Source organism: Helianthus annuus, chromosome 11, assembly GCF_002127325.2.
Source record: "Helianthus annuus cultivar XRQ/B chromosome 11, HanXRQr2.0-SUNRISE, whole genome shotgun sequence".
Taxonomy (NCBI): domain Eukaryota; kingdom Viridiplantae; phylum Streptophyta; class Magnoliopsida; order Asterales; family Asteraceae; genus Helianthus; species Helianthus annuus.
This window is the reverse complement of record NC_035443.2, coordinates 1,105,208-1,118,176: the sequence shown is the minus strand read 5'-3', so window position 1 is coordinate 1,118,176 and position 12,969 is coordinate 1,105,208. Positions and strand designations below refer to the sequence as shown.

Below are 12,969 nucleotides of genomic sequence, written 5' to 3'. Positions count from 1 at the left end.
AGGTTGAACCTAGTTCATTACTTTTATTTAATAGGGAGTCATCGCTACTACTGTCTTTTGGCTCATGTGGAAATGAGCAGGGCCCGCAGGCACGTATTACCACGTAGGGTAAAAGTATGGTCATCTTAATTGATGATTTACCCCATGATTCAGAGATCGATAATTGGGTTTGGAATCTTTGAAGGATCCTCATATAATCAAATAACGCGTGTGATTCAAATGAATCACATCTTCCAGGAGTGTTAACCTGTTTTCAGATGTTTAACAGGGATTTGATTCTTTCTAACAGGTCTTACCATCTTGGCCTGGCCTTATAATGACCCGAAGGCTAGGTTTCACACTTTAAGAAAAAATTTTACATAGGCAGACATTTACTTAAAAGGAATGATTTTTTTTTGATTCATTTAATTTCATATGTAATAGTTATGCATATAATAGCAACATGAAATTTATAAAACAATTATTCATTACTTTACTACAATATTACATGCTGCCCTAAACGGGTCTTTTCAAATAGCAACTTACCCACGCAGGGGTTTAAACAAGTACTTACCCTCGCAGGGGTTTAATAACACACGTACCCTCGCAGGGGCTTAATAGCAAAACATACCCACGCAGGGGCTTTAACAATATAATAGTCCACGCAGGGACTTACACAAATAAAATACCCTCGCAGGGGTTTATTAACAAAACATACCCACGCAGGGGTTTGTACTACAAGACTGGCCCACGCAGGGCTCAACAATACTTGGAAGGATTCAGTGGTCCTTCTTGCTCTTTCCTTGGATCAAGCTTGTCAATCCTTGGAAGAACGTTTGTCGCTCCCTTCGCTCCCTGTGAAATTCTCGCTCTACATAGTCCAACCTTTGCAGAATTTCTTCACGCTCAGGCGGAGAAAACCTTGGTGGTTGCGATTGCGTCCGTATAATAGGTCTTGCAGGTATCTGGTACCCATGAGTTGGGTACCCTACTCCCCATGGATCTCCATAGGGTCCTTGGGTGTTATAGTTAGCCGCTACCACGTATGGATCGGCTTCGGCGTAGTTGTAGTTGGTGTGCACTGGCTGCTCAAATGGGTTATACGCCGTGGAACCCGTGTGTGCCGGAATCGAGTTATCAAAACCCATAGGCGGTGGTTGTGGTGCAACTGGGTGTGAAGGCCCACCCATTTGTGGATCTTCTTGATGTGGCGGGTAGTGGCTGCCACTTGATTGGCGTGGAGAACTAAAATGAAAGTCTCCTGTTCGCACAGACATACGTGCTCCGGTTCTCCTACGTCTTGGCGGTTGCGGGGGTGCCGGTTGAACTGGTGGCGGCAGAGGTGGTGGCGTGACTACCACAAACCTTGGATCCTCAGAGGGATCTTGTTGCTGCTGTTGCTGCTGCTGAGGCGATGAGTGGTGAGGAGGTGTATAGTACCATTCGTGCCTGGTAAACATAGCTTGAAAGCTATCTGGACCAACATAGGGTGATCCGTGGAAGGAAGATCCATCAGAGATCTCTATCGGGTGGTTTGGTGTACCAGTGGCAGGCTCGACGGGGTCCGTATCCTCGTCCATGTCGTCCGCATGCTCTCCCGAGAAATGATCTTCTGGACCCAAAGGGTTAAAACCCACTGGTTCTTGTAGGAAGTTTGCCGGGTTAAACCGGCCCCTAAAAACTGGTGTAGGGTCACCAAAAGAGTTATGCGATAGGGATCGCTGTAATGGTATGTATGAAGGTTGAGGGTTGTTGGGCTGATAATCCGGTTGTGGCCCATAAAGGTTAGGAGGTGTTGAACTTTGTGAGACCGACCGTCTAGCCGGCTCAAAGAGGTTCCTCCGGTTCTGCTGGGGATCGTCACTCTCCGTGGTAGATGGAGCTCGCGCATTCGAAGGTCCAGCTTCATTATCATTGGGGGCGGTGATTGGCCCCTTGCCTCTTCCTCTTCTCCTGAAGAATCTTGGCGGCATTTTGTTAATTCCTGTCAATATGGCATGAGATAACAAAACAGGATATAGGCAAAGATAAAGGGCAATACAATTAAAATGGAATTTGTCCTATGTTGTATGTCTAGACTCAAAAGTTTAGAATTTGTGCAATTGTGTAACTGAGATTAAACACAAAAGGCTAGTGTTTAATTCACTCAGTGTTGGCTCTGATACCAACCTGTCACACCCCGATTTCCACGTGTCACCGGTGGGCCCGGTGGGGGAGTATCGTGACGTGGTTGGCAACATAATTGTCAAACAACACAATATTTAATATGCACAGCGGAAACAATTTAAAAGATGTAATACAACCGAATTTAATTATTGTAATATCAAGAATCACAACGTTCGATTGTATATCCACAGACGGATCGAAATAAAATATGAGACAATAGTTCAACAGACTTCAGGCATCTTAAGCTTGCGGGACTTCTAACGATGCTAAGGAAAAATCCCAGCCAATTTCGCTTAGTACCTGCATTTAATCTTTTTGGGAAAATACGTCAGTTTACACTGGTAAATACATTCAACTGACTCATTTTGGAAAATGATTAAAAATTGGTTTGGATGCACGTGGCATAAACATTTTATTTAACTTGGGAGAATTATTTAATATTATAATCTTGTGAACGAATTACATGTTACTTGTGTATTCAGTAGCCCGGGTCTTGTCCGGGTTAAAGATTAATAGACACACCACATCATAGAGTTATACACTGACAGGTGTACGCCTACACCCCGTGCTCAGGTCGTGGCCATCTCGTAAGATGATGCCAAGGATATCCGGGACATGGTCATTAACCCCCCAAAGACTTTAAGTAATCAAGACTGTTTAAACGAGCCGAACAAATTATTCAATTACCCACTTAACTGTGGAGATTTGATGCTCGATCAAGCGGTATGCTATATACCGTAACCCAAGCCCGTATAGGGAAAATAAGTTAAAAGTATTTACCTGAGCAATGTATAATTCACAATAAGCAAACGCAAGTAGCTTTTACTGGTCCTCCTTATCTGGAACGAAGGTTTATAATAACCTATTAGAACCCTAACAGGTCTTTAATTAAGCTTACGCTTAGACCGGGTAGTTTCAAGGATACGGTTCGTACGCATGATTAAGCGAAGACCGGATAGAATGTGATTTAGACCCGACAAGTTTGAAGACTTGCTTAATATGGGTTTATTATTCACATTCTGGATTTTGAGATAAAACCGTTAAGGTTTGACCCGTTTCGGTTAATTTATGTAAACTTGTTACATAAACCGAACCGTACGCGTAATAAGCGTGACGGGTAGTCACGAGAGCTATATACAGGTTTCCTAAGTTAATTATGTCTCAAATATGTTGTGACATCAGTAAGGTGTCTTTCATTATGCCCGAAACGTGTTTAAACACAAACTAGGCCCCGTAGGGGTAGTTTGGTCATTTTAAAGGTTGTAAAAAGGTTTAAGTGTTTAACTGAGTTACAGGTCTGATGTAATCAATAATTATACTCCAATTAATGAGTTATAACAGTAAGATAAAGCATATGTGTGAAATTTATCATTTTTAACCAAACTATGCCCCGTAGGGGTATTTTGGTAATTTCACATAAGCCGAAAAGCTCAAAACTGAAGTCTGAGTTTATCCACCTTTGCTTGCTGTTAAAATATTATAATTTGCCTCTTATATCAGTAGGTATCAACCCGGGTATGTCCAATATGATTTTAAAACATACTATGCGTTAAAAACGCTAATTAAGGCGATTAAAGGCCATTTCCGGGTTCGATACTTAAATCTGATATTTTTATATTTCCAGAAGGCTTAAAATAATTTATTTATCATATGTGATCAGTAACAAAAGGTTTGGAGTCGTTTAGATATGTAAATCTCATTTTATGGCCCGTAAGGGCAAAACCGACATTCACCGAATTAAGCCTACGACTATGAATTATGCTCAGCCTAAAATTAATTAAAAATCTTTAAAATCCCAAAATAATATATTACATCAGTAGGTAAAAGATTTGGTACCAAAAAGCATGTTTAACTAGGCTATACGCTAATTACGCCATTTTATTAGCATAAAGCATTAATTTTGCGATAATGAGCATAACTCTTAATCTACAAGTCAAACTGATGTCAAACCTTGCATACAAGTCTATATATCAGTAACTAAGGTTTCTACACTTTTACATTTTCATAAATCACGTTTTAAGGTAATAAGGGCATAACGGTCAACATATGAGCAATTAACGGAAACATGCATATTAATTGGATAACTAATGAACCAAGGTGTATAATCACAGAGGGTTGTTCTAACATGTAACCTAGTCCAATTAAAGCTCTGAGGCATTTCTAAAATATGCCTAAACGGGTCAGAACTCAAAAGTCAAAGTGAAAGTCAAACTATGTGACTTTCGGTTCCGAACCGGGTCTAAACAGGAAATTGTCGGGTTGAACATGTTTAGACATGTTCTTACACTTATTACTAAGTTATAACAATGATCCAACAGGTTGTATATGATCTACAATGTTAATTATGCATAAATGGCATTTTAGACTTCCTGTTGACTTTTTAAGTAAAGGTTTGACCCGACTTTTGACCTGGTTAGAGTGATGATCAGGGGAAACCCTTTTGAGGTTTTATTTCCCACATAAATACCATCCTATATCTCCTTTTGATTCGAGAATTGACTGAGCCATTATTGACTAATCTCGAAGTCAAACCGTAATTACGACGGTTTGACTTTTAGTTAATTAACTAAGCTAAAAGTAATTAGAGAATGTTAGGCAACTTACAAAGGTCCTAAGCTTGATTAGAGAACTCTTGAAAGCAGGTTGGAGCTCCAGGAATGATCAGAATGTTGAAGGAATGATGTGAGGAATGTTTGTGACTTGAATGCCCTTTTATAGTGGTTTCAATCACCACAAAACATTGACAAACAAGTCTACCAGGTAACCACAACCTTCCAACATGTGTTCCTAGTGCTTAGGGGGTGTTTTAGGGGCCAAGAGATGTGAAAAAATCGGGTAAAGGTCGCGCACAAAGCTCATGGCAGACAACAGCCTTGTTTCTCGGTTTTGGGAGTCCCTCGCGTGGCGCGAGGGACCCTCGCGTGGCGCGACGGCATGCAGAATCCAGCATTCTTTATCTTTTGCGATTTGGTCCTTGGCTCTTCAAGACTCGATTAGGCACTTGTTTTCTTGCTTTGTAAACCCTCTTAACTGATCTATAAAGGCCTTAAAACATATACCCACTTTGCCAAGTCCCCGGGTAACTTTATTGTTACCCGAAAAGTCCTAACTTCCAACGTTTACGCTTTAACACTTGGCACACGGATTTGATCATAACTTTCTCATACGTTAACGAAACTTTATGAAATCTTTATAGTGCATTCTAGTGAGCATAACTAATATTTACAAAGCTTCGGGTTTGTCAAAAGGTCACTCAGAGGTATAAATTAAACATGTTGACACATTTGGTCCCGGTAGTTTGAAATCTCTCACTTTTAGCTTCGTATGATCCATGATTTATTCGTTTGAGGGTATGAGCATCGTGTAGGGTTAATGTACACTATATTTATTCACAGTTGACACTTAGAATACGTATATTCCCATACTTTCCATGTTTGTCAACTTTAGTCCTTCTATAATATTTCTTCCACACGTTTAAACATTTGACACGTGTCTACACATTATAGGACGTGAATTTTCGAGGTGTTACAAGTCCCATCTTTTGTGTTATCGGGGAGGTATCGGGTATTAGTTGGTAGCGCTTCTTAGGTTTGGTACCCTCACACCGTACCGGGGAGGACGGTTGTGAACTAATGACCCAGTCATGCCCAATGTTGTGATAGGAGCACTGGGGAACGGGCAAAACATACATCAGGAGCCGTCTTGTTCAGTATCGAGATATTATCAACATTACTTTCGAAATTATATTCAATGGATTAAACTAAACACTTGGTAACTAACGTTTTCGTAAAACTATGAACTCACCAGCGTTGTCTGATACACGTGTGTGCATGCTCGCAGGTTATTGATACGTGTGGAAGTGGAACTTACTGTCTGGGATGCTGGAGTGGTCATGGGTCGAGATACATGGAATCGCGAGACGAGTCTAATGGTTATCATACATATGGTTTATGAGACACTTAACTAACGATTTATGCTTCCGCTGAACATGATGATTTGTAATTACTGTTTTGTAACACTTTATGTTAATGAATGAAAGTTTTATTTAAAATCCTGTATGAGTTCAATGTGACCGGTGGCTAGATCCTGGTACGTCATACGCCTCGCGGGGGTTTCCACTTGGGGTATTTTGGGGGTGTGACAAAGTGACATAAGAAAAGCCGAGGTCACACGTTGGTGTGTGAAACAGAGCTTCAATGAAACAACGATGCTGGAACAATGATATTGGAACAATGATATTAAAAGGACTGTAATCGAAGATTAACTGGCTCAATAATGAGAGCTATGCATTTGAGTAAGAGAGATATGATCACAAATATAAAGGAGAGAGATAAATTGAAATTTGAATGTGGAGCCAAATTCACATATGTTATTTATAGAGAGCCAGATTCATATGTAGTTTGAATTTGGAGCCAGGATTTTAAATTTTGAATATGGGCAGAGGTTTGAAGTGTTTTTACAAACAGCTGACCATTTGTAGATGTGGGCAGATGTTTGATAATTAAAGTGATTTTCTAGATGTGGGCCAGACATTTGAAAATAAAAGTGATTTATATATTGAGGATTATGATGCGATAATGACATAAGAAAAGCCTTGTTGGACAGCATCTATGGCTGCCACCTCAGCTTTTCTTATGTCACTTGGTTTTCTCCTTTTAGGCTATCCGTAGTCATAAAGCCCCTTTGTGGGCGTTATGCGACATGTGGCACGCCATGTCATCACGGGGCTTTATGGGGCGTTATGCAACTTGAGGCCGTAGTCATAAAGCCCCTTTGTCATCATTAGTCAATTAATTAATTTTCAATTTTTATTAATTAAGTTCTAATTTTTTAAATTAAAACTCTTTAATGTTAAATAAAAAACATTAAATAAAATAAGTTTTCATAATTGCAGGGACCAAATATGTTAAAAACCAATTTTAAAAGCCAAGTTTTAAAAACAAATTTTAGATATTTGAGACTTGCAGGGATCAAATATGTTAAAAACCAATTTTAAAAGCCAAGTTTTAAAAACAAATTTTAGATATTTGTATTCTTCTCCAATTTGTCTTCTTCTTTGTCTTCCTTCTTCCTTCTATACTGCAACAAAAACAGAGCATTACAAATATATGTATGTATATATGTTTGTGAGTGAGGGGAAAACCAGAAAATAAAAAAAACAAATAAAAATTCAAACAAACACACACATGGCGCCGCTATGGAGGTCGCGCCCCACCCCTCTTTCTCCTTCATACCGCCCCACGTGGTGGTGTTTGGCAGCACCATTGGGCGCTATGCCCATTCAAAACGCCCCACTACAGGGAGAGTTATAGACTTATAGAAAGTATAGATATTAAGCTGTGTAATATAAACTATTGAATCATCAAAGTAAATTAATAGGATGAGTTTTTGGTATGTGTTAGTTTATTTGAATATTAAGGTATAAAATTAGATTAGATTATCAACTAATAGAAAAAAAAAAATATATATCACTAGTGTTAGGTTGTAAATATAGTTGATTGATTTTGTTAGTAAAAGTAAATGATTAAGCTCGAGCTCAAGAATCAGCTAATATTAGTTTGGGCTCTTCCAATAAATAACAGTACAAATTGAATTGACTGTGCTGTAATTTAATATGGATGCTCAATTTGTATTTAACTCAACTTATCTCGTGTGATGATTTATATGCTTTATTCTTAGACTTTGATTATTTAATATGTTTTAGTCTATGTATTTCTCAAACAACATGCTAAAACTATAAAATTATATATATTAAGAAAGGAATTGAGAAGTCAACAACATGCTTGAAATTACTCAACTGAAAAATTCATACGTGTTTCTTAGTTTTAAATTTCACAAAAAGTAAGAGATTCGTCGTAAAAAAAGTATCCGAGAGTTGTCGATCAAAATTTGTAGCAAGTGAAAAACCCTTTATAAAAGTTAAGCAAAATATATATAAAGTTAGAATATTTCGATGTATAATGAATAATAACTTTATTTTTATAATAATATATAGTTTTTTATTATTTAATATATTATAATAGTTTATTATTATAATTACTTTTAATAACATATTTTTCTTTTTCTAAACATATATTTCCTTTACCTTTTTTTTAATAATTTTTTTCTATTTTTGAACATATATTAATTTATCGATTAATTTGATACTTCTTTAATAAGTTACGTTTATAACTTTTTTCTAAAACTTAAGTACGTAGTTGTGCTTGATTTCTTCTCATGACATTCCGTTATAAGTTTTGTTAAAAATAGATTATACTCAAAATAAAGTATTTATTTGGTATCATAAAACAGTACGATGATAAACTAAATCGTTATAATGATTTGACTTTCTAAACAACATGCTTTATTTTCAAATCACATTTGTTTTACATTATCATTTGCTCGGTTTTGTCGCAACGCGCGATATAAAAAAACTAGTATATATAAAAGTTCAAGTAGAGTATTATTTCTTTTTGTCAAGTTGCACTATAATGACAAAGCTATGGGTTAATTATTGTCGAAACCAAAAAAAGTACAAGAGTAAATTGGAAACTCCTAATAAAATCATTGTTGAACCATAATTGCATTCAAAACCTCCTATACTCAATCCACACGCTTCCAAATACATAATGTTATATACCTATATTCATCATTGAAATGAAAAAAAAATCATTTGTTATTAATTAATTATAAAAAATAATAATATATAGTTATTTTAAGAGATATTCATAGAATTATTCATTTACTATATTTGATGTGTATTATAATTATGTTTATAATCATAACATACGTGCGTGATCCAAATACTGCATAGTTTACTCTTTCTCACGTATCACATTTTATATCCGGTAATTTTAATGTAAAAGTAAGTTCTACGTGACCAATATGTGTGCATCCATCTTTCTATAGTGTAGGTTATTACTTAACAAATATTAAATATCTTTTGATGTATTTTGATTGTGTATTTGTCCCAGTATTAACAACATATTATAGGGTGAACCTAAGTCGCATGTTAGGTAAACCTTTATTCCTTTCTCATACAAAGTCATGAATTATAAAGAAAGTCTATCTATTTAAAGTTGTGTAGATAAAAACACACATATATAGAGATAGACGTGTGGTGTTCACTCATATGTAAAGTCATGTTTGTAGTTCTGTTAGAAGAGTTGTGTCGTCTAACCCTTGTGAGAGCTTGTTTTTACCAGCTACTTACTGTATATGACATCGTATTTGATCTTAAACTATTTTCTTGCGTGAACTATTTTCTTATCTCCACGCTCCTTCTTAGTGTATGAGGACGTTTATATGCTTCCAACCCAACCTCTCTACCCTTCTAAAAGATATGTTCTTCTCAACATTGTTATGAAAGTTAAAAAAAAAATAAAAAGTTTATATATATGTATGTGTGTATGTATATGTATGTATGAGGATGTTATACATATGCTTAGGGGTGGATCTAAAGGTGTTTTGAGGGTTTCTAGAAACCCTCTTGATTTGGAAAAAAAATTAGTAGAAACATTGTATGATTTGGAAAAAGTTAGTAGAATCTAACAAAAGAAACCTAGTTAAAAAAAATTGGTTTCGCCACTGCATATGCTCATTCTCAAAAATTAGGTCCTTAATAATCATGAATTTATTTTTATTTTATATTATCGTATTTTTAGGAAAAGTGGATGGAAAAAACATTTGTGCATCCCGTCAAAGCTTGTGATCGTCCTGAATTAATTCACTCTATCTGAAACATGTACAAGTATTTAAGAGTAGGTTAGTTTATTTAAAAAAAATTCACTCAACCCATGTTCTTATGGTTTCACTTTGTGCTCACGTGAGTAATGGTATAGCGATTACTTTTGTTTTAGGTTGCAAATCTTTTGCTGGGAATCTACATGAAAATCAAGAACATAGATCTATTTTTATCATATATATTAATATCATATAACATATTTAATGCATATCATATTGTTTAGTGTGATTCTACTGTACATATGGGACAAATAGATTTAAAACAATAATACTTTTTAAGTTCGAGCTTAAGTCACCTACTCTAGCTTTTGATGTATTAGAGACAGTATCAATATGAATTGAAGTGACCTGGTCCATAAGGGTGTAGGAAGTGTTTAGACACTTAAAAGTGGTAAATTTTAAAATCAATTAATGAGAGTGTGTCATGTTAAAGTGGTAAACTATGCTCAAAAGTGTTGGCAATGGTTAGACACTTTATGGATGGTAAACTATTTAAAGAAAGGAAAAATGTGTGATTGGGTGAGATGACATAGACCCCACCCCACACACCCCCTCTCTCTCCTACCCTCCATCTCCCCGCATCGGCAACCCCTCACCGAATTGGCAAACTCTGAGTGGTAAACTCATGTTGGCGGTGGTGTTGCCAATTGGTAAACTAAGTTTACCACACTTTGCCGCACCCCACTCCGTATACCCTAATGTCTAATCTCAAATAAAAACTCTTATCCATATTCAAATCATGCAATTTCGTGGCTTGATGAATTACTTTTTTCTTTAGCTTTGTTTTTTTTTAACTACAAAGATTCTATGAATATAGAAAAAGGGTCAGTCGAGTTGAAAAAACCTAAGGTACAAATACAGAAAATAAAAACGAGAACGAAACAAACAATTAAATCTTTAGCTTTGGTGACTTTATATTCTCTAGTCTATACATTTCTCAATATTATTAAAGAAATATGGTCCTGAACGTTGCGCATATTGAATCATACCAAGGTCATAACTTAAAAACCCAACTGGCATGAGGATTATTCTGCATGAAGGCATCCGCACGTGCAGATGACGACTGCTCACACAAGAAACAGGTAGCACACCTGGCAGCACCATGCAACTAATAAGCTTTTAGGAGCCCTGAGAATCGTGTCTCCCAGGATGAAGGAATCATGCAGGGCAACAAGTACCAAAGGATGATTGCGTGGCACTAACCAGCCGTCGCCAGGTGCCGCTACACAAACTGAAAGACCCGACAGAAGGTACATTCGGACAATGGCACGGGCCAACCACATTGCACCACGTCACCAACATCTTTGCATGCACGAACAATCCTGCTAGAGAGGATCGAATGGATATTCTTTGACAGTGACAGATGTACCAAGACCCATCAGCCCACAATCCCCCCCCCCCCCTCCACACTCTTCGACTATAAATAGGAGACTCCTTCCAAAGGTTGAGGTATCAACTCTTTCGCTCTTTTACTATTAACATACACACTTGCTTAGTGTTCTTAAAGGATACTTATTTTCACACCGGAGTGTACTTACAAGGAGACCCCCCCCCCTCTCGTCCTTGTAACGAGTCTCACGATGTATTGTTTTGCAGATTATTCTCTAGTCACTGACTGGAGAAAGATTAAGGATTAACCCATCTTGACAAGACTGTTCCCACAAGAATAAACCCAACGGTTTATAATTGGTGTTTCTTCAATCATATTATACATTACAGTCTTAAATTACACGGTGCTAAATTATCAATATCTCAAGATAGAAAATAAATAAATCAATCTTGAGTTTGAAAAGTTATACAAGGTGAAATTAGTCGAATTTTTTACTAAGCTGGTTACAACTTACAAGCGAGTTGTGAATCAAATGGCTATTTCCCAACACTAGGTACATAACCAAAATATTTATATACTTGTGCTCAAAACATAAAATAACTAAAGTAGAGTGTTGTTTTATTTTTTTTATTTTTATTTTTTATAAATTTGTTATTGATTTAACTTAAAGTGGAAACCAATAATAGTACCAAGAGTAAATTGGAGATAAAATCATTGTTGACCCATAACTAATTGCATTCAAACCCTTCCATGGGGCATGCTCTATCAAAGTACATAATGTTAGATTCAGCATTAAAATAAATAAAGTATTTATTATGAGTTGAATATATATAAAAATATATAAATTTACAATAGGCAGTACATTATACATATTAATAGCAAGAGCTCATGAACAGTAAATTTGTTTTTTTATTATACATATTAATAGCAAGAGCTCATGAACAGTAAATTTGTTTTTTTATTAATATTGATTTTTTTAGGTTTTTATTAGTATTATAGTATTTTATTCGTTTAATTGATTTAAACATATATTTTTATATACTTTTAAGATACGATCAAAGTACCAGTTATCAAACAAGAAATCACAAAAATGAATATATACTGATACCGATGTTGTTCAGTACGGTATGGTAGCGATACGATATTAATTCATCGAAAGCAATAACACTAAAACTAAATACGGATACAAATGTTATTCAATCGGTTTTTATTGAATTTGGTACGATAGCGACGCAATATCCTTTTAAAAAATATATATCGTAATGTTGAAATAAAAAGAGGGGAACAATTGTTTTTGAGTTTTTTCAATATTGTTTTTCTAAGGTTTTATTATTTTATTGCTTTATTACTTTAATTAATTTAAGTATATTTTGTTCTCTTATATAACTTTTAAGATACATTCATAGTACCCGTTATCAAATAGGAAACAATAAAACGGAATGTATACCGGTACCGATGATGTTCGGTACAATATGGTAGCGATGCAGTATCAATTTATTTTATTGAAAGCAAAAAAACTAAAAAAACAATATTGGTACCGATACAAATGTTGTTCAATTGGTTTCGATTGGGCTTGGTACGATAGCGGCAGAATATCCATTATCAAAAAAAAAATCGTAATGTTGAAATAAAATAAACATAAAATGCAAGCGAACCGAACCGATATCAACTGAACAACATATATAGGTACCATATCAATATGTGTTATTTTTTCGGTCGACGTAATGCTTTCTCTTTCAATTACTATATCGAGAGTGCAGATGCTGTAACAA

At 35.8% G+C, this 12,969-nt stretch overlaps 1 protein-coding gene across 1 annotated transcript; it reads right to left on the bottom strand.

Moving 5' to 3' along the window:
* Window positions 1-758: 758 nt before the first annotated feature.
* On the bottom strand, window positions 759-1,952 carry LOC118483772 (proline-rich receptor-like protein kinase PERK10). The gene is made up of 2 exons (XM_035979344.1): window positions 1,648-1,952; window positions 759-1,428 (listed from the first exon to the last, which is right to left on the bottom strand). The coding sequence occupies exons 1-2, from the start codon at window positions 1,950-1,952 to the stop codon at window positions 759-761; spliced, it is 975 nt and encodes a 324-aa protein (XP_035835237.1).
* Window positions 1,953-12,969: the final 11,017 nt, after the last annotated feature.

Bases quoted from the DNA above. Each gene is read 5' to 3' on its own strand.
- LOC118483772 (XM_035979344.1), bottom strand. From the start codon at position 1,952: ATGCCGCCAAGATTCTTCAGGAGAAGAGGAAGAGGCAAGGGGCCAATC. The intron at 1,429-1,647 runs GTTTAACCCGGC...TATGTTTACCAG, and splicing joins ACACCAGTTTTTAGGGGCCG to GCACGAATGGTACTATACAC.